At 50.2% G+C, this 19,012-nt stretch overlaps 1 protein-coding gene across 1 annotated transcript in view; it reads left to right on the top strand.

The window, feature by feature from the left end:
* The first annotated feature begins 2,405 nt into the window (after window positions 1-2,405).
* Window positions 2,406-19,012, top strand: part of ACOT7 (acyl-CoA thioesterase 7) — a 118,213-nt gene continuing 101,606 nt past the window's right edge. The window contains exon 1 of the mRNA XM_039474226.2: window positions 2,406-2,900. Within this exon, the coding sequence (XP_039330160.2) occupies window positions 2,740-2,900 (161 nt within the window). The 5' untranslated portion in view covers window positions 2,406-2,739. The remainder of the gene's footprint in view (window positions 2,901-19,012) is intronic.

The following is a 19,012-nucleotide window of genomic DNA, read 5'->3' as shown; positions in this document are numbered from 1 at the left end:
ACGGGAAGAGATTTATCACCCCCGTATCACAGGTAAGGAAACTGCCAGGCCAGGAACAGTGACGCACACACATAATCGTAGCATTTTAGGAGGCCAAGGCAGGTGAATCAGTTGAGCCCAGGAGTTCAAGATGAGCCTGGGCAATCTGGTGAGGCTCCTTCTTCTTCTTCTTCTTTTTTTTTTTTTTGAGACGGAGTTTCGCTGTTGTTACCCAGGCTGGAGTGCAATGGCGCGATCTCGGCTCACCGCAACCTCCACCTCCTGGGCTCAGGCAATTCTCCTGCCTCAGCCTCCTAAGTAGCTGGGATTACAGGCACGCGCCACCACGCCCAACTAGTTTTTTGTATTTTTAGTAGAGACGGGGTTTCACCATGTTGACCAGGATGGTCTCGATCTCTCGACCTCGTGATCCACCCGCCTCGGCCTCCCAAAGTGCTGGGATTACAGGCTTGAGCCACCGCGCCCGGCGTGAGGCTCCTTCTACACAAAAAAGTACAAAAATTAGCTGAGCATGGTAGCACGTGCCTGTGATTCCAGCTACTCAGGAGGCTGAGGTGGGAGGGCTGCTTGAAGATCGAGCCACTGTACTCCAGCCTGAGCGACAGAGCCAAGACCCTGTCTCAAAAGCTTTTTTTTTTTTTTTTTTTTTTTTTTTTTTTTTTAGATGGAGTTTCGCTCTTGTTACCCAGGCTGGAGTGCAATGGCGCCATCTCGGCTCACCGCAACCTCCGCCTCTTGGGTTCAGGCAATTCTGCTGCCTCAGCCTCCTGAGTAGCTGGGATTACAGGCACACGCCACCATGCCCAGCTAATTTTTTGTATTTTTAGAAGAGATGGGGTTTCACCACGTTGACCAGGATGGTCTCCATCTGTTGACCTCGTGATCCACCCGCCTCGGCCGCCCAAAGTGCTGGGATTACAGGTGTGAGCCACCGCACCCGGCTATAATTTTTTTTTTTTTTTTTTTTGAGACGGAGTTTCGCTCTTGTTACCCAGGCTGGAGTGCAATGGCGCGATCCCGGCTCACCGCAACCTCTGCCTCCTGGGTTCAAGCGATTCTCCTGCCTCAGCCTACTGTTTTTGTGTTTTTGTTTTCGTTTTTTTTCAAAGGGAAACTATCTTGCCTGCAGCTCCAAATCTAGTTACAGCTTCCAACCATTTCAGGATTCAATTGGGAAGAGGTGGTGTTTAAACAGGCATGCAGGCTGTTGATCGACTTGCTTGCATCAACTTGATTCTCACGAGAAAACAAAATTCTGTGGCCAGCACAGTGGCTCACACCTGTAATCCCAGCACTTTGGGAGGCTGGGAAGGGAGGATCACCTGAGATCAGGAGTTTGAGACTAGCCTGGCCAACATGGTGAAAACCCATCTCTATTAAAAATACAAAAATTAGCCAAGCATGGTGGTGAATACCTGTGGTCCCAGCTGCTCGGGGTTGGGGAATGAGGCAGGGGAATCGCTTGAATCTGGAAGGCAGAGGTTGCAGTGAGCTGCGATCACACCACTGCATTTCAGCCTGGGCAACAGAGCGAGACTCCGTCTCAGAAAAACAAAACAGAAAAACGAAATTCGTGGTGTAAAAGTCCTGAAATCACGAAGTTCTGACCTGGGCTGCCCCTGCTCCTGGGAGTTATAGACCGTGCTGTGGGCTGCCTTCACGGTCTGGTAGCTCGAGGGTGACCAGGATGAGGCACAGTTCTTTAGAGCCACCTAGCTGAGTGCAAATGGCTCGTTCAAATTGCACTGGGGAGCTGGAGTTGCGTGGGTTTTCATTTAAAGATGTGAGTACAAATCTATGCGTACTGTAGAAATTTGGAAAAGGTCAAACTGGCTAGGAAGCAAAAAGCTGACATTCCAGCACGTGGGTGCGACCGCTTCTCCCCTCTTGGATGTTTTTTGGGTGGATTTTTTTTTTTTTTTTTTTTTTTCTTTTTGGTGATTCCGAGTAGCCTGGACTCCATTCCGGGGCACATCGTGTGCTGTAAAACGCGGCACGTTTCAGGCTTCCTCGCTGCAACACGTGCACCTCCAGGCTGGCGCTCAGCGCTCCCGGGAAAAGCCGCATCCGGCGGTGTAAACAGGCGCGGGCCTTTTCTCCTCCCCACCTCCTGACGCTTTGTGCCGCTGCAGCAAAACCCGGTTCCGTGCCCCGAGTGCGCGCCCGTGTGCTTCCCAGCAGCCGCCACCAACACTCCTTTCCGGGAAACAGCCTTCCATTCTCTCAGGGCGGACCGCAGAGAGCCGCGGATGCCGGCGCCCGGGGCCCGGGTGGGGCGGGGGCGGGGTGGGCCTCGGGCCAGACAGCCAGGCGCCCCGGCCGGGCCTTCCGCCGTGACCTCATCCGGCCGCCCAGGCGCCCGGCGCGGTAGCGAATCGGCTGCGCGGCCGGCCGGGAACGCCCCGCACAAATATTTACCGCCGCGGGGAGAGCGAGGCCCACGTCCGCCCCGCCTACGCCACTCGGGCCGCTTCCCTCGGGACTGTCACCGGGTCGGACGCGGCCGCCGCGGCTCGCGGGCCTTTCCCGCGCCGGCGCGGCCCAACCGCCGCAGAACCTTCTGGAAGCGGCGCCCGCCGCGGCCCTCACGCCGTCGGAACCGGACGCCCGCGCGAGCCCGCGGCGGCCTTGGCGGCCCGGGGGACGGGGAGCGGGGCGGGGCCAGCGCGGGGGCGGGGCCTGCGCGGGGAGGCCGCGTTAGATTCGCCCCCGGCGCGCAGGCCCCGCCTCACCCGCGCCATGGCTCCGCCTCCGCCCTCCCCCTCCATGGCGCCGCCCCGGCTCATTCATTCCGCGCCGGGCCTGCCAGACACCTGCGCCCTCCTGCAGCCACCCGCCGCCGCGGCCGCCAGCATGTCGGGCCCAGACGTCGAGACGCCGTCCGCCATCCAGATCTGCCGGTAAGAGAGGACCCGCGCGGCGCCAGCACGGGCCACCCGGCCTACCCCGCTCGGCCCTGCGGTCCCCACCCGCCGAGGCCGTCCCCAATTCCCGGCACGGCCTCCCGCGCCGCCGCCCCGGACCCCGCCCGCCAGCGGCCGGGATGCGCCTCGCGATGCAGCACAAGCAGGGCGGTCCCCGGCCGCCTTTCGAGGGCGGCGGCTGCGCCACCGGCCGTTTGGGCGAGAAAGCCGGGCAGGGACGAGGCGGGAGGAGGTCCGTGCACAGCTCCAGAGCCCGGCGATCGGCGTCCGCGGGCTGCCCCGCCCCGGGCCTCACCCGAGCATCTCGGAGTCTCAGCCCCGTGGTCCTGCTTAGCCTCCTCGAGCATTCGGGATCGTTACCTCGGCGGTTGTGCTTCGCTAACCAAAACCCCCAGAGGTGAAGGGGAGATGTCCAGAGCCGGGCGAGCCCCTCGGTGGGTGCCTCCGTGGGAGGAGGCTGCAGAGCTACGGTCTTCGGGGCACTGCTTCGGTTTAGGGGAGGGCAGGTGTTGAAACGAAGAACAGATAATACTGTGTGCCACTAACAGTTTACTATCAAGAAAAGGGAATCAGTGGTCTGTTGGGCCTGAAAGCATCTTACACAGTAGGGGCAAAGGGTTGTCCTTCTAGTGCACCCCCCGGCTTCCTCCACCAGGTACTGAGTGGATAGATCCAAGCCCCCAGCGGAAGCTGGAGGCTGGAGATCATGAACAAGCTCATTTCCCATAGGAGGTGGGGAGGGCAGCCTCAAGGTTACTCTGCAGTTCCCTTCGGCAGAATCAGAATCAGAAGCAGATGCAGGCTGGCATTTGTGCATGAGCTAGGTGAGGACAAGGAGTCTAGGTTTTCAGCCACTGCACACAGGCACTATGGCCTTCGACCAGTCCTACCGTGCTTGATGCAATTGGCCAGGAGTGAGAGCTGCTGTTTTGGTGGTGGGTGCCTCACGTTTAGGAGTTGGGCATCACAGATTGACCTTGGGCTCAAGCTAAGTCCAAGAGAAGCAAGTTACTTTCCCGTAGACATTGACATCTCCCGGAAGGCTGGGCATATAGCAAGTCCTGGGTTAATGGAACTCCTCAACCCTCAGTCTCATCTTCTGGCCTGGTCGAGGGCCTTTCCTGACCTCAAGGTCGGTTTTGACTTTTCCAGAGAGGCAACGTCTTTGCGGGGAGCCCTGCCCCTTTGACTTTGGCTGTGTGGCTGTCCTGGCCCCATCGACTCTGGAGGTGGGGAAAGCGGGGCAAACATAATGGAGGTAACTGGAGACAGACGGCCTGCATCAGGTCTCTGAATCAGCTCTGCTTCGTATTGGCTGGGGACCTGGGGCTCCCCCCCCCCCCCCCCCCCCCGTTTTGCAAAGAGCTTGTACCTGTTTCGTCTCACTTGGTTTGCCCAGCTTCCCTCTGAGGTTGATGATCAGGAAGGCCACCTCTACCTGTATGGAGGAGGAAATGGCAGTTTCAAGAGTTGAGTAACTGTGTAAAGACATCCTGCTCCAGGAGCTCCAGAGACAGCCCCACCCAGGTCTTCTGACTCCAGATCCAGTGTTCTTCCCACACCTCTCCTGAATAAAGAAAGTCTTGGTTTAAATCAACCTGTGGAAGGCTGGGCTTTTATTTACTTCTTCAGGATGATGAATAGCCAGTTTATACGTGTTGTCTTTTTTTCACCCAGGTTCCAACAGTTACTAGATTTTTTTTTTTTTTTTTTTTTTTTTTTGAGACAGTCTTGCTCTGTCACCTAGGCTGGAGTGCAGTGGCACACTCTCAGCTCAGTATAACCTCTGCTTCCTTAGTTCAAGCACTTCTGCCTCAGCCTCCTGAGTAGCTGGGACTACAGGTGTGCACCACCACACCCAGCTAATTTTTTTTTTTATTTGAGACGGAGTTTCGCTTTTGTTACCCAGGCTGGAGTGCAATGGTGCGATCTTGGCTCACCGCAACCTCCGCCTCCTGGGTTCAGGCAATTCTCCTGCCTCAGCCTCCTGAGTAGCTGGGATTACAGGCATGCACCACCATGCCCAGCTAATTTTTTGTATTTTTAGTAGAGACGGGGTTTCACCATGTTGACCAGGTTGGTCTCGATCTCTCGACCTTGTGACCCACCCGCCTCGGCCTCCCTAAGTGCTGGGATTACAGGCTTGAGCCACCGCGCCCGGCGTTTTTTGTTTTTTTTTTTTTTTTAAAGACGGGGTTTCGCCATGTCGGTCAGGCTGGTCTTGAACTCCCGACCTCAGGTGATCCGCCTGCCTTGGCCTCCAAAGTGCTTGGATTACAGACGTGAGCTACCACGCCCCGCCAAGCTAATTTTTGTATTTGTAGTAGAGATGATATTTCACCATGTTGGCCAGGCTGGTCTCGAACTCCTGACCTCAGCTTCACAAAGTGTTGAGATTACAGGCATGAGCCAGTTGGCCTGGCCAATTGCATATTGTTTCTAAGTGGCTGCCTTGGCCAGATGACTGGTGAGCAGGATGCCTGGCTATGCCCCTCATGAGTGAGCAGGTGAGCCTCAGGTGCAGGGCATGACTGCCAAAGGAGTGGGTGGGAGTGGTGGTAGGGGTAGGCCTGTGAAGAGAAGGCTTGGTCACACGGGCGTGACCCAAACTACAGGACACTGGAGAGTGACTGTACTAGGATGGGGAGCCCTTTAAGGACATCTGAGCCAACACTCCAAGCTGAAAGAGGAGCCTCCCGGCTCATTACAGCCAAGCCCATGAATTTAACAGGGCTTCGATGGACACCACCAAGAAGCACAGCACTAGCACCAGGAGGGCAACCGATGCGTGGAAAATTCAGCCTCTGCCTTTACGGGTCACAGTCTAGCAGGGGTGAGGACACCTAAATCCCCACCATCTTAGACAGTTAGAATGGTCACATGTTCTCAGTTCAGACACTGTTGAAGGGATAGGGGCTTTTTTTTTTTTTTTTTTTTTTTTTTTTTTTTTTGAGACAGAGTTTCGCTCTTGTTACCCAGGCTGGAGTGCAATGGCGCGATCTCGGCTCACCGCAACCTCCGCCTCCCGGGTTCAGGCAATTCTCCTGCCTCAGCCTCCTGAGTAGCTGGGATTACAGGTACACGCCACCATGCCCAGCTAATTTTTTGTATTTTTGGTAGAGACGGGGTTTCACCATGTTGACCAGGATGGTCTCGATCTCTTGATCCACCCGCCTCGGCCTCCCAAAGTGCTGGGATTACAGGCGTGAGCCACTGCGCCCGGCCCTGGGATAGGGGCTTTTAAGGCTGGTGACAGCAGTGGTTATGGGCAGCTCTGCAGTCCTAGGCCTGGGGGTGGATTTGGCCTTTGCGCCTTGCTAGCTGTGTGACCTGACGCACACTGCTTAACGTTTCTCTTCCCCACTTTTCTCATGGGTTGTTCTGAGGCTAAATGAGGCTAAATCAAGTGTAGCGAATGGCTGGTGGCATGGCTGGCACATTGTAAGTCCAAGGAAGCTCATGGCTTGGGTTTGAGTCCCAGCTCTACCTCTTGCCAGGTGGTATGTGGCTTTAGGCACGTTCCTTAACCTTGTTCAACCTGTGTTTTCTTTTTTCCTTTTTTTTGAGACAAGGTCTTACTCTGTTTCCCAGGCTGCAGTGCAGTGGTGCAATCATGGCTCACTGTAGCCTCTATCTCCCGGGCTAAAGCAATTCTCTTGCCTCACATCTAAGTAGCTGGGACTCCAGGCTCACCACCATTACTGGCTAATTTTAATTTTTTTTTTGTAGAGACAAGATCTCACTGTGTTGCTCAGGCGGGTGTCTCGAACTCCTGAGCTCAAGTGATCTTCCCACATTAGCCTCCTAAAATGTTAGGATTACAGGGAGCTACTGCCCCCTGGCGGCCTCATTTTCTTATTTGTAAAATGGAGAGAGTAGTAGTGCCTGTGTTAGGGTTATTGTGGGTATTATACTACACACCTTTAGCCCAGTTCTGGGCACATAAACATGTGGACTCACAAAGGGAGGGGCTTGCCTTTGCGAGCCCCACCTTAGGCAGCCCTGCTACTCTGGGGCGTTGTCTTTTCCTTTTGATCTAGCCCAAAGATTTGATGCAAGTTCTCAAATAGCCTTTAAAGTCTCAGTAGAGCATTTTTCCTTTGGTTTGAGTTCCATTAAGTAAATGTAATATTTAGATAGTGAATTACCTTTTTTCTTTTTTGAGACAGAGTTTCATTCTTGTTAGCCAGGCTGGAGTGCAGTGGTATGATCTCCGCACACTGCAAATTCCGATTCCTGGGTTCAATACAGATGTGTGCCACCATGCCCAGGGTGTTTTTAGTAGAGATGGGGTTTTACCATGTTGGCCAGGCTGGTCTCGAACTCCTGACCTCATGTGATCTGCCTGCCTCTGCCTCCCAATATGCTGGGATTACAGGCGTGAGCCGCTGTGCCTAGCTGGAACATAATTTTTAATTGCATCAATTTAAATTCAGGGGAATTTAAATTGATGCAATTAAAATCCTGTGGCTGGTGGCTACCTTTCAGGAGTGTAATATGTAGGGAAATTTAAATATCAGATTTCACTGGTAGGTCTATTGGGGGCAGGGTGTTCCTAAAGGAAGCTTTGAGGCTTTCTGGGGACTAGCCAGCTCTGGAACAACCATGCTGATGGAGGGGGACCTTGGCGTGAACACCAGCCAGCAGGCAGATAGCTTGGCATGCTTCATTTGTAGGTAGATGTGTGAAACCTACAAGGTGTTTTTATTTTTTGAGATGGAGTTTCGCTCTTGTTACCCAGGCTGGAGTGCAATGGCGCGATCTCGGCTCACCGCAACCTCCGCCTCCTGGGTTCAGGCAATTCTCCTGCCTCAGCCTCCTGAGTAGCTGGGATTACAGGCATGTGCCACCATGCCCAGCTAATTTTTTGTATTTTTAGCAGAGACAGGGTTTCACCATGTTGACCAGGATGGTCTCGATCTCTTGACTTCGTGATCCACCCGCCTCGGCCTCCCAAAGTGCTGGGATTACAGGATTGAGCCACCGCGCACGGCCTACAAGGTGTTTTTTTGTGTTTTTGTTGCTTGCCACGTTCCTAGATGCACTACCAGGAAGCTTCCTGAGATCAGGAGTTGTGTTGTACTATGTGGTACCATGAATGCCTAGAATAATGGCCGAGGTCTAGTTGACAGGTCAGTAGACAGTAGCTGAATGGCTGTGAATTTTAGTATGTTACGTAGTTAGAATTATTTCCCCCAAGGGAAAAGACAGAGTGGGGCTCTGCCTTTGTTTTTGTTTTTAGATGGATTCTTACTCTGTTACCCAGGCTGGAGTGCAGTGATGGTGCCATCAATTTATGGCATCCCGGCTCACTGCAACCTCTGCCTCCGCAGTTCAAGCAATTCTCCTCTCCTCAGCTTCCTGAGTAGCTGTGACTACAGGCACCCACCACCACACTTGGCTAATTTTTGTATTTTTAGTAGAGACAGGGTTTCACTGTGTTGGCCAGGCTGGTCTCGAACTCCTGACCTCAAGTGATCTGCCTGCCTTGGACTCTCAAGGTGTGTGGGATTACAGGTATGAGCTGCTGCACCAGGCAAGCTCTGTCTTTGGTTTTATAATGGAATTAATGAAAAGAAGGAATCTGAGCATTCCTTTTTTTTTTTTTTTTTTTTTTGAGATGGAGTTTCGCTCTTGTTACCCAGGCTGGAGTGCAATGGCACAATCTCGGCTCACCGCAACCTCCGCCTCCTGGGTTCAGGCAGTTCTCCTGCCTCAACCTCCTGAGTTGCTGGGATTACAGGCACGCGCCACCGTGCCCAGCTAATTTTTTTGTATTTTTAGTAGAGACGGGGTTTCACCGTGTTGACCAGGATGGTCTCGATCTCTTGACCTCGTGATCCACCCGCCTCGGCCTCCCAAAGTGCTAGTGCTGGGATTACAGGCTTGAGCCACTGTGCCCGGCCCCTTTTTTTTTTTTAAAGATGGGGTTTCACCATGATGGCCAGGCTTGTCTTGAACTCCTGACCTTAGGTGATCCACCCACCTCAGCCTCCGGAAGTGCTAGGATTACAGGTGTGAGCCACCGCGCCCAGCAGAATCTGAGAATTTTTTTTTTTTTTTTTTTTTTGAGACGGAGTTTCGCTCTTGTTACCCAGGCTGGAGTCCAATGGCGTGATCTCGGCTCACCGCAAGCTCTGCTTCCTGGGTTCAGGCAATTCTCCTGCCTCAGCCTCCTGAGTAGCTGGGATTACAGGCACGTCCACCATGTCCAGCTAATTTTTTTTTTTTTTTTTTGTATTTTTAGTAGAGACGGGGTTTCACCGTGTTGACCAGGATGGTCTCGATCTCTTGACCTCGTGATCCACCCGCCTTGGCCTCCCAAAGTGCTGGGATTACAGGCTTGAGCCACCGCGCCCGGCGAATCTGAGAATTTTTAAACAAAAAATTTTTTAAACATTAGCCAGGTGTTATTGTGGGGATTATACTATACCTTTAACCTGGTTCTGGGCATGCACCTGTAGTCCCAGCTATTTGAGAGCCTGAGGTGGGAGAATCCCTTGGGCCCAGGAGGCTGGGGCTGCAGAGAATCATGATTGCACCAGTGCACTCCAGCCTGGGCAACTAAGGGAGACCCTGTCTCAAAATAAAAATAAAAACATAACCAGGAAAACAAAGATCCACTCAAAATATCATCCATATTCCTAATAGCATTAAATAGCAAATGACTTCATGTTTCTGTCCTAAATGAATTAACACTCAGAGCTTGTATTCTGGAGCATTCCATAAACGGATTTACAGTGCCGGCTCTCTTGCTGCTAGGATGTGGGGACCCTGGGTGAAGATTCAGTCTTTGTAGCTCAGAGAGCCTGTGGGTGGGGAGGGCGTTGTCTACCCACTGTCCAGCCTTACCCTGTAAGTAGGCCAGTCAGCCTGGCATTGCCCTGGAATTGGCACCTGCAGCTGGCTGGCTCCCTGGTTCCAGTGACCAGAAGTGGCTTTCTCCTGTGTGACCCACCTGGCCTGCAGGGCATGCACCAGGGGGTGATCCCATCCTAGGCTGTCTTGCCATTCCACCCCTTGGCCTCTCACTCTCAGAGCCCTCCTGGGGAGGGGAATCAATGATGTGCACCCCCTTTGAACCCCGCATGTGAATAAGTGGGGAAGTGAGTTACAAATGCAGGTTTTCTGCATGCGAATAGTACCTCAGCTCAGTCAACAAGATGCAGCTCTCAGGGGATAATGGGGAAACTTGATTCATCCCTTAATAATGAATGATTATAAGGAATCACTACTTTTTTTTTTTTAAAGGTAGGATAATTGTTTTGTAGTTTGCTTTTTTAAACCAACTGTATTGAGGTATATTTGTAATGCATATACAAGAATATTTGAAATGTGCAGTTCGCTGAGTTTTGATGAATGGGCACGCTGTGTAATGACTGGCCCAGTTGTGATGTCAAATATTTCCAAACCCCGCAAAAGTCCCCTACTGTTGGCCCCTGGCAAAAAGATCGGCTTTCTCTCACTGGCTGTGCCTCTTCTAGAATTTCGTGTGGATGGAACCGCGTCGAGCTGGGGTGCTGCGCCTCACTGCTGCGTACCCGTGGCCCTGTAGACCCCTGTTCCCTGCACACCGCAGTTTCTCTTCACTGGTCAACAGAGATTTGGGTTCTTGCGAATGAAGTTCACAAATGCAGATTCAATTCATTTAGGACGGAAAAATGAAGGCACTTATTATTTAATGATATTAGGGATTTGGATATATTAGGTGGGATCTTTGTTTTGTGGTTATGTTTTTATTTTTATTCTGAGACAGGGTCTTGCTTAGTTGCCCAGGCTGGAGTGCAGTGGTGCAATCATGGTTCTCTGCAGCCCCAACCTCCTGGGCTCAAGGATTCTCCCACCTCAGCCTCCCTCTTGAGTAGCAGGGACTACAAGTGCATGCCGCCATGCCTGGCTAATGTTTAAAAATTTTTTTTGTTGCAGGCGCGGTGGCTCAAGCCTGTAATCCCAGCACTTTGGGAGGCCGAGGCGGGTGGATCGCGAGGTCAAGAGATCAAGACCATCCTGGTCAACATGGTGAAACCCCGTCTCTACTAAAAATACAAAAAATTAAGCTGGGCATGGTGGCGCGTGTCTGTAATCCCAGCTACTCGGGAGGCTGAGGCAGGAGAATTGCCTGAATCCAGGAGGTGGAGGTTGCGGTGAGCCGAGATCGCACCATTGCACTCCAGCCTGGGTAACAAGAGCGAAACTCCGTTCAAAAAAAAAAAAAAATTTTTTTTTTTTGTACAGACATGTCTCACTTTGTTGCCCAGGCAGGTCTTCAACTCCTGGGCTCAAGTGATCTTCCCACCTCGGCCTCCCGAAGTGCTGGAATTATTGGCATGAGTCACCATGCCCCTTCTTTATGGTTTTTTTTTTTTTTTTTTTTTTTACAAGGAGGCTTTGTCTTTTAGAGGAAATGCTGACATTTACCGATTTTTGTACTGGAAAGTCCGGGATTTGCCGCAGAATAACCTGGCATGGGGAGCAGGTGGTTGGAGAGACCAGAGGTGCCCTGAGCTGACTGTTTCAGGGCTGCTTGATGGGGACATGGGGTTCATTCCCATGTCCCTCTACTGTAAGCATTTGATATCTACCACGATAAAGAATAAAAGAAACCAGGTTCCTGGGTCCCTACCCCAGGCTGTAACTCCAGGGCTGGGGAAGGTCAGAGAGGAGGTAGGCCCAGGAATCTGCATTTTCCTCGCCTTCCTGGAGCTTGAGGGCCACTGTCAGAGGAGCGCCAGGCAGCTGCCATGCTGTTCGGGTGTGTTGGCCTTCCGTGGCTTCCCGCAGCCTTCCAGCTCTCCTGGTGCCTATGTGCCAAGCCCTCTTGGCCCAGGTGGAACTCATTCTTCCACCTGCCTGAGGGCCAGCCTGAGTGGTGTGAGGCTTAAGGACCTGGAAGTGGGAACCCTTCTGAGTGTGGCTTGCGGCACCCCCCAGTCCATCCTCTCCCGCAGGGGCGGGCCCTGCCCTGTCTCCCTGTCTTGAGTTTATGCTGAGTCATGAATTCCTTTCCTCACTGGTCTTCTGCAGAGAACATCCTGTGATCCAATTCGGCCTTGCTAGGGACTGGTGTGGGAGGGGCAGTCCTAGGAGGAGGGGCAGCCTGGTGCTTTCCATCACGGAGGATCAGGCCGGCTCACTGCTAAGCCCGTCCGGCACAGGCATGGCTCTGCCAGGCTTCATGCTTGGCACTGGGTAAACAGTTTGCCCACTTACTGCAGGATGAAGCTGCTTGCCAGGGCTCTCCGTCTCTGTGAATTTGTAAGGACGAATCCTCCAGGAGGCTGGTGGCTGGCCGGGGATATGTGGGGCCCCAGAAGGGTGCTTCGCTCCATCCAGGCGGTTGGACCCAGGGCTAATCTCTCACCCTCTGGAGCCTGCACTACCAGCAGTAGGATGACTGGGAATATTCTGTGCCCATCGTGTCCTGCTTGTGAGGCTGACTTAGCAGCCTGCCCCAGGGCCTTGGGCCACATAACTTGGAGGAGTTTTTGGGAGGGATAGTAGGGCCAGGTGTTGGATTAGCTGTGTTTTGCTGGATTGAAGGTGTCCACTTAAGTGTCCATCCTCAGTGGAGACCTGGTATGTTCTTCGCTTAGTGACCAGTGGAACTTCCCCTAGGGACCAGCAGAACCCCCTGGCTTTGTTGGAGGCGGTGAGCCTGGCAGCCCTGGGCCATGGGAATCTGGGCGTCTGGAGATCAAGGCCCCTGCGAGCCAGCAGCTGTGCTGGCGCATACCTGGCAGCCGGCATCCATGCCCTGCTTTGTCCCCGCAGGAGGTTGATCTGTGATTTTAGGACCAGAAGGTTGGAGTGGGGCCGAGGGAGCTGTTCTGCGTGATTGATCCTAACAGTGCAGTGTTGAGCTGCTTACAGAGATGGCTTTTGCCTACTGTACTTCTCCTAAACTTTACAGAAACTCTGTTGAGTGGCTGTACACACTCCTCTTTTGTCCAGCTTTACTGGATTATAGTTCACATGGCATGCAATTCGTCCACTGCAGTGTACAAGCTAGTAGATTTCAGTATGTTTTTTTTTTTTTTTTTTTTTTTTTTTGAGACGGAGTTTCGCTCTTGTTACCCAGGCTGGAGTGCAATGGCGCGATCTCGGCTCACCGCAACCTCCGCCTCCTGGGTTCAGGCAATTCTCCTGCCTCAGCCTCCCGAGTAGCTGGGATTACAGGCACGCACCACCGTGCCCAGCTAACTGATTTCAGTATGTTAACAGAGCTCTGGGACCATGACCTCTGTCAATTTTGAAAGGGGTGATAGAGGGTTTTTGTTTTCTGACATGGAGCTTCCAAAACCTTTGGGCTCTCTGGAGTCATAAGAGTGTCTAGTATGCTAATGAGAGGACTGGTGGCTGGGGGCCCTAGGTAGCTTCAGGATGGAAGCTGGTCTCCAGAAAGACCAAGGCAGGATTAGAGAGAGGGTTAGGCTTTTTCAGCCTTACCTTTCCCTACCCCCAGAAGGTAGTGGCAGACTTTAATTAAATTGTAGGACACCCACCTGTGTTGGAGAGTTGGAGAAGTGGGGTGAAAGAGACACCCATGTTTGTTATTAAAAGCCTGAATAAAACCAGCTCGTCTAGGAGTCAGATTGCTGAGTCATATGGTAATTTTGTGGTTGTCCTCTTGAGGCACTTCCGGACTTGTTTTCCAAAGTGGCTGCGCCATTTCACATTCCCACCAGCAGTGTACAAAGGATCAATTTCCCCATATCCCTTGTCGGCACTTGGTATTATCCATCTTTTGAATTCTAGCCAGGCTAGTAGATGTGCAGTGGTATCTCACGGTGCTTTGATGTACATTTCCTTAATGAGAGAAGTTGATACCAAGCATGTTTTCATGTATTTTTAGAGAATTGTCTAGTCAGGTCTTTTCTCTGTTTTCCAGTTGGCTTAATTGTCTTTTTGTTATTGAGTGATAAGAACTCCTTATATATTTCTAGATACAAGTCCCTTCTCAGCTATATAAATATATATATAAATATATATATATATTATATATATTTAAATATTTTTTTTTTTTTTTTGAGACGGAGTTTCGCTCTTGTTACCCAGGCTGGAGTGCAATGGCGCGATCTCAGCTCACCACAACCTCCGCCTCCTGGGTTCAGGCAATTCTCCTGCCTCAGCCTCCTGAGTAGCTGGGATTACAGGCACGTGCCACCAAGCCCAGCTAATTTTTTGTATTTTTAATAGAGACAGGGTTTCACCATGTTGATCAGGATGGTATCGATCTCTCGACCTCGTGATCCACCCGCCTCGGCCTCCCAAAGTGCTGGGATTACAGGCTTGAGCCACCACGCCCGGCCTCAGATATATTTTTTTAATTAAAAATCTCTCCAGTTCTAAAAAGTTGTCAGCCTGGGCAACATAGCAAGACCTGATCTCTACTAAAATTAAAAAATTAGCCAGGTACGTGGTGGTGGGGTGTGCCTCTAGTCTCAGCTACTCAGGATATTGAGGCAGGAAGATTGCTTGAAGCCAGGAAGTTGAGGCAGCGCTGATTGCATCACTGCGATCCAAATTGTGTTTAAAAATACACGTAATATGTAACTTACCTTTAAAAAAATCTCCCATCTTGGCTGGGTGCAGTGGCTAACACCTGTATGCCCAGCACTTTGGGAGGCCGAGGTGGGTGGATCACCTGAGGTCAGGAGTTGAAGACCAGCCTGGCCAACATGGTGAAACCCTGTCTCTACTAAAAATACAAAAATTAGCCAGGCATGGTTACATGGCGCATGCCTGTAATCCCGGATTACTCGGGAGGCTGAGGCAGGAGAATCGCTTGAACCCGGGAGGTGGAGGTTGTGGTGAGCTGAGATTGTGCAATTGCACACCAGCCCGGGCAACAAGAGCAAAACTCTGTTTAAAAAAAACAAAACAAAACTGCCATCTTAACTGTATGTATATGTATATAACTAAGATGGCATTTTATGTATTTATTTATTTAAATTGGCACAGGTGTTACTCTTGTCTCCTGGGCCACATGTGGTGGCGCAGTCTTGGTCAGTGAGCCTCTGCCTCTCTGATGCAAGTGATCCTCCTGCCTCAGCCACCTGAGTAGCTGAGACTACAGGCATGTGCTGCCACACCTGGCTGATTTTTGTAGAGAGAGGATTTCACCATGTTGGCTGGGCTGGTCTCAAACTCCTGAGCTCAAGGGATCTGTCCATCTCGGTCTCCCAAAGTGCTTGGATTACAGGTGTGAGTCCCAGCACCTGGCTACTCTCTCTCTCTCTCTATATATATATATGTGTATAGATATATAATAGATATTTAATATATATTATAACATAAAATATGTAACATATTAAATACGTATTATACACACACACACACACATATATATATATATATATTATTATTATTTTTTTTTGAGACAGAGTCTTACTCTGTCGCCAGGCACCAGGCTGGAGTGCAGTGGCGCAATCTTGGCTCACCGCAACCTCTGCCTCCTGGTTTCAAGCAATTCTTCTGCCTCAGCCTCCCGAGTAGCTGGGACTACAGGCACGCGCCACTGCACCCAGCTAATTTTTTAAAAAAAATGTTTTAGTAGAGACAGGGTTTCACTATGTTGGCCAGGATGGTCTCGATCTCTTAACTTCGCAATCCACCTGCCTTGGCCTCCCAAAGTGCTGGGATTACAGGCGTGAACCACCACGCCTAGCCATATATATATATATTTTTAGACAGAGTCTTGCTTTGTTGCCCAGGCTAGAGTGCAGTGGTGCGATCTCTGCTCACTGCAACCTCTGCCTCTTGCGTTCAGATGATTCTCCTGCCTCTGCCTCCTGAGTAGCTGGGATTATAATTATAGGCACCCACCACCACACCCAGCTAATTTTTGTATTTTTAGTAGAGACCGGGTTTCACCATCTTAGCCAGGCTTATCTCAAACTCCTGACCTCGTGATCCACCCGCCTTGGCCTCCCAAAGTGCTGGGATTACAGGCTTGAGCCACCACGCCCGGCCGTATTTTTTTTTTTTTTGAGATGGAGTTTTGCTTTTGTTGCCCAGGCTGAAGCACAGTGGCACGATCTCAGCTCGCTGCAACCTCCACCTCCCGAGTTCAAGTGATTCTCCTCTCTCAGCCTCCCAAGTAGCTGGGATTACAGGTGCATGCCACCACACACGGCTGATTTTTTTGTATTTTTTTTTTTTTTTTTTTGAAACGGAGTTTCGCTCTTGTTGTCCAAGCTGGAGAGCAATGGTGTGATCTCACCTCACCGCAACCTCCACCTCCCAGGTTCAAAAGATTCTCCTGCCTCAGCCTCCCGAGTAGCTGCGATCACAGGCATACACCACCACACCTAGCTAATATTTGGCATTTTTAGTAGAGATGGGGTTTCACCATGTTGCTCAGGCTGATCTCGAACTCCCGACCTCAGGTGATCTGCCCACGTCGACCTCCCAAAATGATGGGATTACAGGCGTGAGCCACTGTGCCTGGCTGAGGTGTAGTGTATATTAAGTGCATGTTATATACTTGTGTATCTTTATAAGTATCCATGTATATATTTTTCAAATTTTCATCAGTATTCTGAAACTGATGACTATAGCTTTTGGTGCTTGAAAAAGTCCCTCTATTTTTGCTTTTATTATTTTTGACACATAATAATTTACATATTTATAGCATAGTGTGGTATTTTGGCACATGTATGTAATGTGTATGCTTGGTTTTTTTATTATTGAGTTTTAGGAGTTCTCTATTTATTCTGGATATTAATCCTCTATTGGATTTATGATTTGCAAATAGTTTCTCGCATTCTGCGGAATGTGTTTATACTCTGTTGATATTGTCTGTTGATGCACAAATTTTAAAGTTTTTATGGAATGCAATTTGTCTACCTTTTTTCTTTTGTTCCGTGTGCCTTTGGTTTCATAGCCAAGAAATTGTCACCAAATCCAATGTTGTAAAGCTTTAGTCTTATGTTTTCTTTTAAGAGTTTTACAGTTTTACTTTTTACTTTTAGGCTTATGACCCATTTTGAGGGTTTTTTGTTGTTGTTGTTGTTTTTGGTATATGGTGTTAGGTAAAGATGCAACATTCTTTCACTGGGAATATTCATTTCCCAGGACCATTTGATGAAAAGAGTATCTTTCCCTCATTGAAAGGTCTTTATACACTTGTCACATAGATCATTTGATCATACGTATCATTTGAGTTTATTTATGGGCTCTTTGTTCCATTGATTCTTATGTCTGTCTTTATGCCAATGCTACACTGTTTTGATTATTGTAGCTTTGTAGTAAGTTTTGAAATCAGAAAGTGTGAATCTTCCAGCTTTGTCTTTTTCATGAGTGGCTAGTTCAGATGTGATTTGCAAATATTTGTTTCCACTCACTGTGCTGTCTTTTTGCTGTTTCTTCACTGTGTCACCCAATTAGAGTGCAGTGGCATGATATCAGCTCACTGCAACCTCCACCTCCTGGGTTCAGGTGATTCCCCTGCTTCAGCTTCCCGAGGAGCTAGGACTGCAGGTATATGCCACAACACCCTGCCAATTTTTGTATTTTTTTCCTGGCGGAGACAGGGTTTCACTATGTTGGCCAGGCTAGTCTTGAACTCCTGACCTCAAGTGATCCACCTGCCTTGGCCTCTCAAAGTGCTGGGATTACAGGGGTTAGCCAGTGTACCTGGCTGGCCGTCTTTTTACTTTGGATGGTTTCTTTAGAAGAACAAAAGTATTTAATTTGGTGAAGTCCATTTTTTTTTTCTCTTTCTGTTTGGTTGCTTTTGCTTTTGTTGTCATGTCTAAGAAGCCATTGCCAAATGCAAGTGACAAAGATATACTCTATATTTTCTTTTTTCTTTTCTTTTTTTTTTTTTTTTTTGGAGACGGAGTCTTGCTGTGTTGCCCAGGCTGGAGGGTAGTGGTGTGATCTCGGCTCACTGCAACCTCCACCTCCCAGGTTCAAGTGATTCTCTCCCACCTCTCCAGTAGCTGGGACTATAGGTGTGTACCACACGCCTGGTTCATTTTTGTATATTCAGTAGAGACAGGGTTTCACCATGTTGGCCAGACTGGTCTTGAACACTTGAGCTCAAGTGATCTCCCCACCTCAGCCTCCCCAAGTGCTGGGATTACAGGCGTGAGCCACTGCACCTATCCTGTTTTCTTTAAAGAGTTTTATAGGATAGGTGCTGTGGCTCACGCCTGTAATCCTAGCACTTTGGGAGGTTGAGGTGGGAAAACCACTTGAGCTCAGGTGTTCAAGACCAGCTTGGGCAACAATAAGAGCCTGCATCTCTACATAAAAATTTAAAAAATTAGCCGAGCGTGGTGGTGGTACATGCCTCTAGTACCAGCTGCTTGGGAGGCTGAGGTGAGAGGATTGCTTGAATCTGGGAGGTCAAGGCTGCAGTGAAGTAGGTTAGAGGCTAGAGCACTGCACTCCAGCCTGGGTGACAGTGAGACCCTGTCTCAGAAAAAAGAAAGTTTTATGGCTTACACATTTTATAGTTTACATTTAGGTGTTTGACCTATCTTTTTTTTTTTTGAGATGGAGTTTTGCTCTGTCGCCCAGGCTGGAGTGCAGTGGTGCGATCTCAGCTGACTGCAACCTCTGCCTCCTGGGTTTAAGCAATTCTCCTGCCTCAGCCTCCCTACAAGTAGTTGGGATTATTGGTACCCACCACCATGCCCAGCTAATTTTTTTTTTTTTTTTTTTGAGATGGAGTTTCGCTCTTGTTACCCAGGCTGGAGTGCAATGGCGCAATCTCGGCTCACCGCAACCTCCGCCTCCCAGGTTGAAGCAATTCTCCTGTCTCAGCCTCCTGAATAGCTGGGACTATAGGTGTGCGTCACCATGCCCAGCTAATTTTTGTATTTTTGGTAGAGATGGGGTTTCACCATGTTGACCAGGATGGTCTCGATCTCTTGACCTTGTGATCCACCCACCTCGGCCTCCCAAAGTGCTGGGATTACAGGCATGAGCCACCGCGCCCAGCCAATTTTTTTTATTTTTAGTAGAGACAGGGTTTTACCATGTTGGTCAGGCTGATCTCAAACTCCTGACCTCAAGTAATCCACCCGCCTTGGCCTCCCAAAGTGCTGGGATTATAGGTGTGAGGCTCACCGTACCTA

This window comes from Saimiri boliviensis, chromosome 11 (genome assembly GCF_048565385.1).
Source record: "Saimiri boliviensis isolate mSaiBol1 chromosome 11, mSaiBol1.pri, whole genome shotgun sequence".
Lineage (NCBI taxonomy): Eukaryota > Metazoa > Chordata > Mammalia > Primates > Cebidae > Saimiri > Saimiri boliviensis.
The sequence above is the reverse complement of the archived record's forward strand: the minus strand, read 5'-3'. Positions and strand labels throughout refer to the sequence as shown.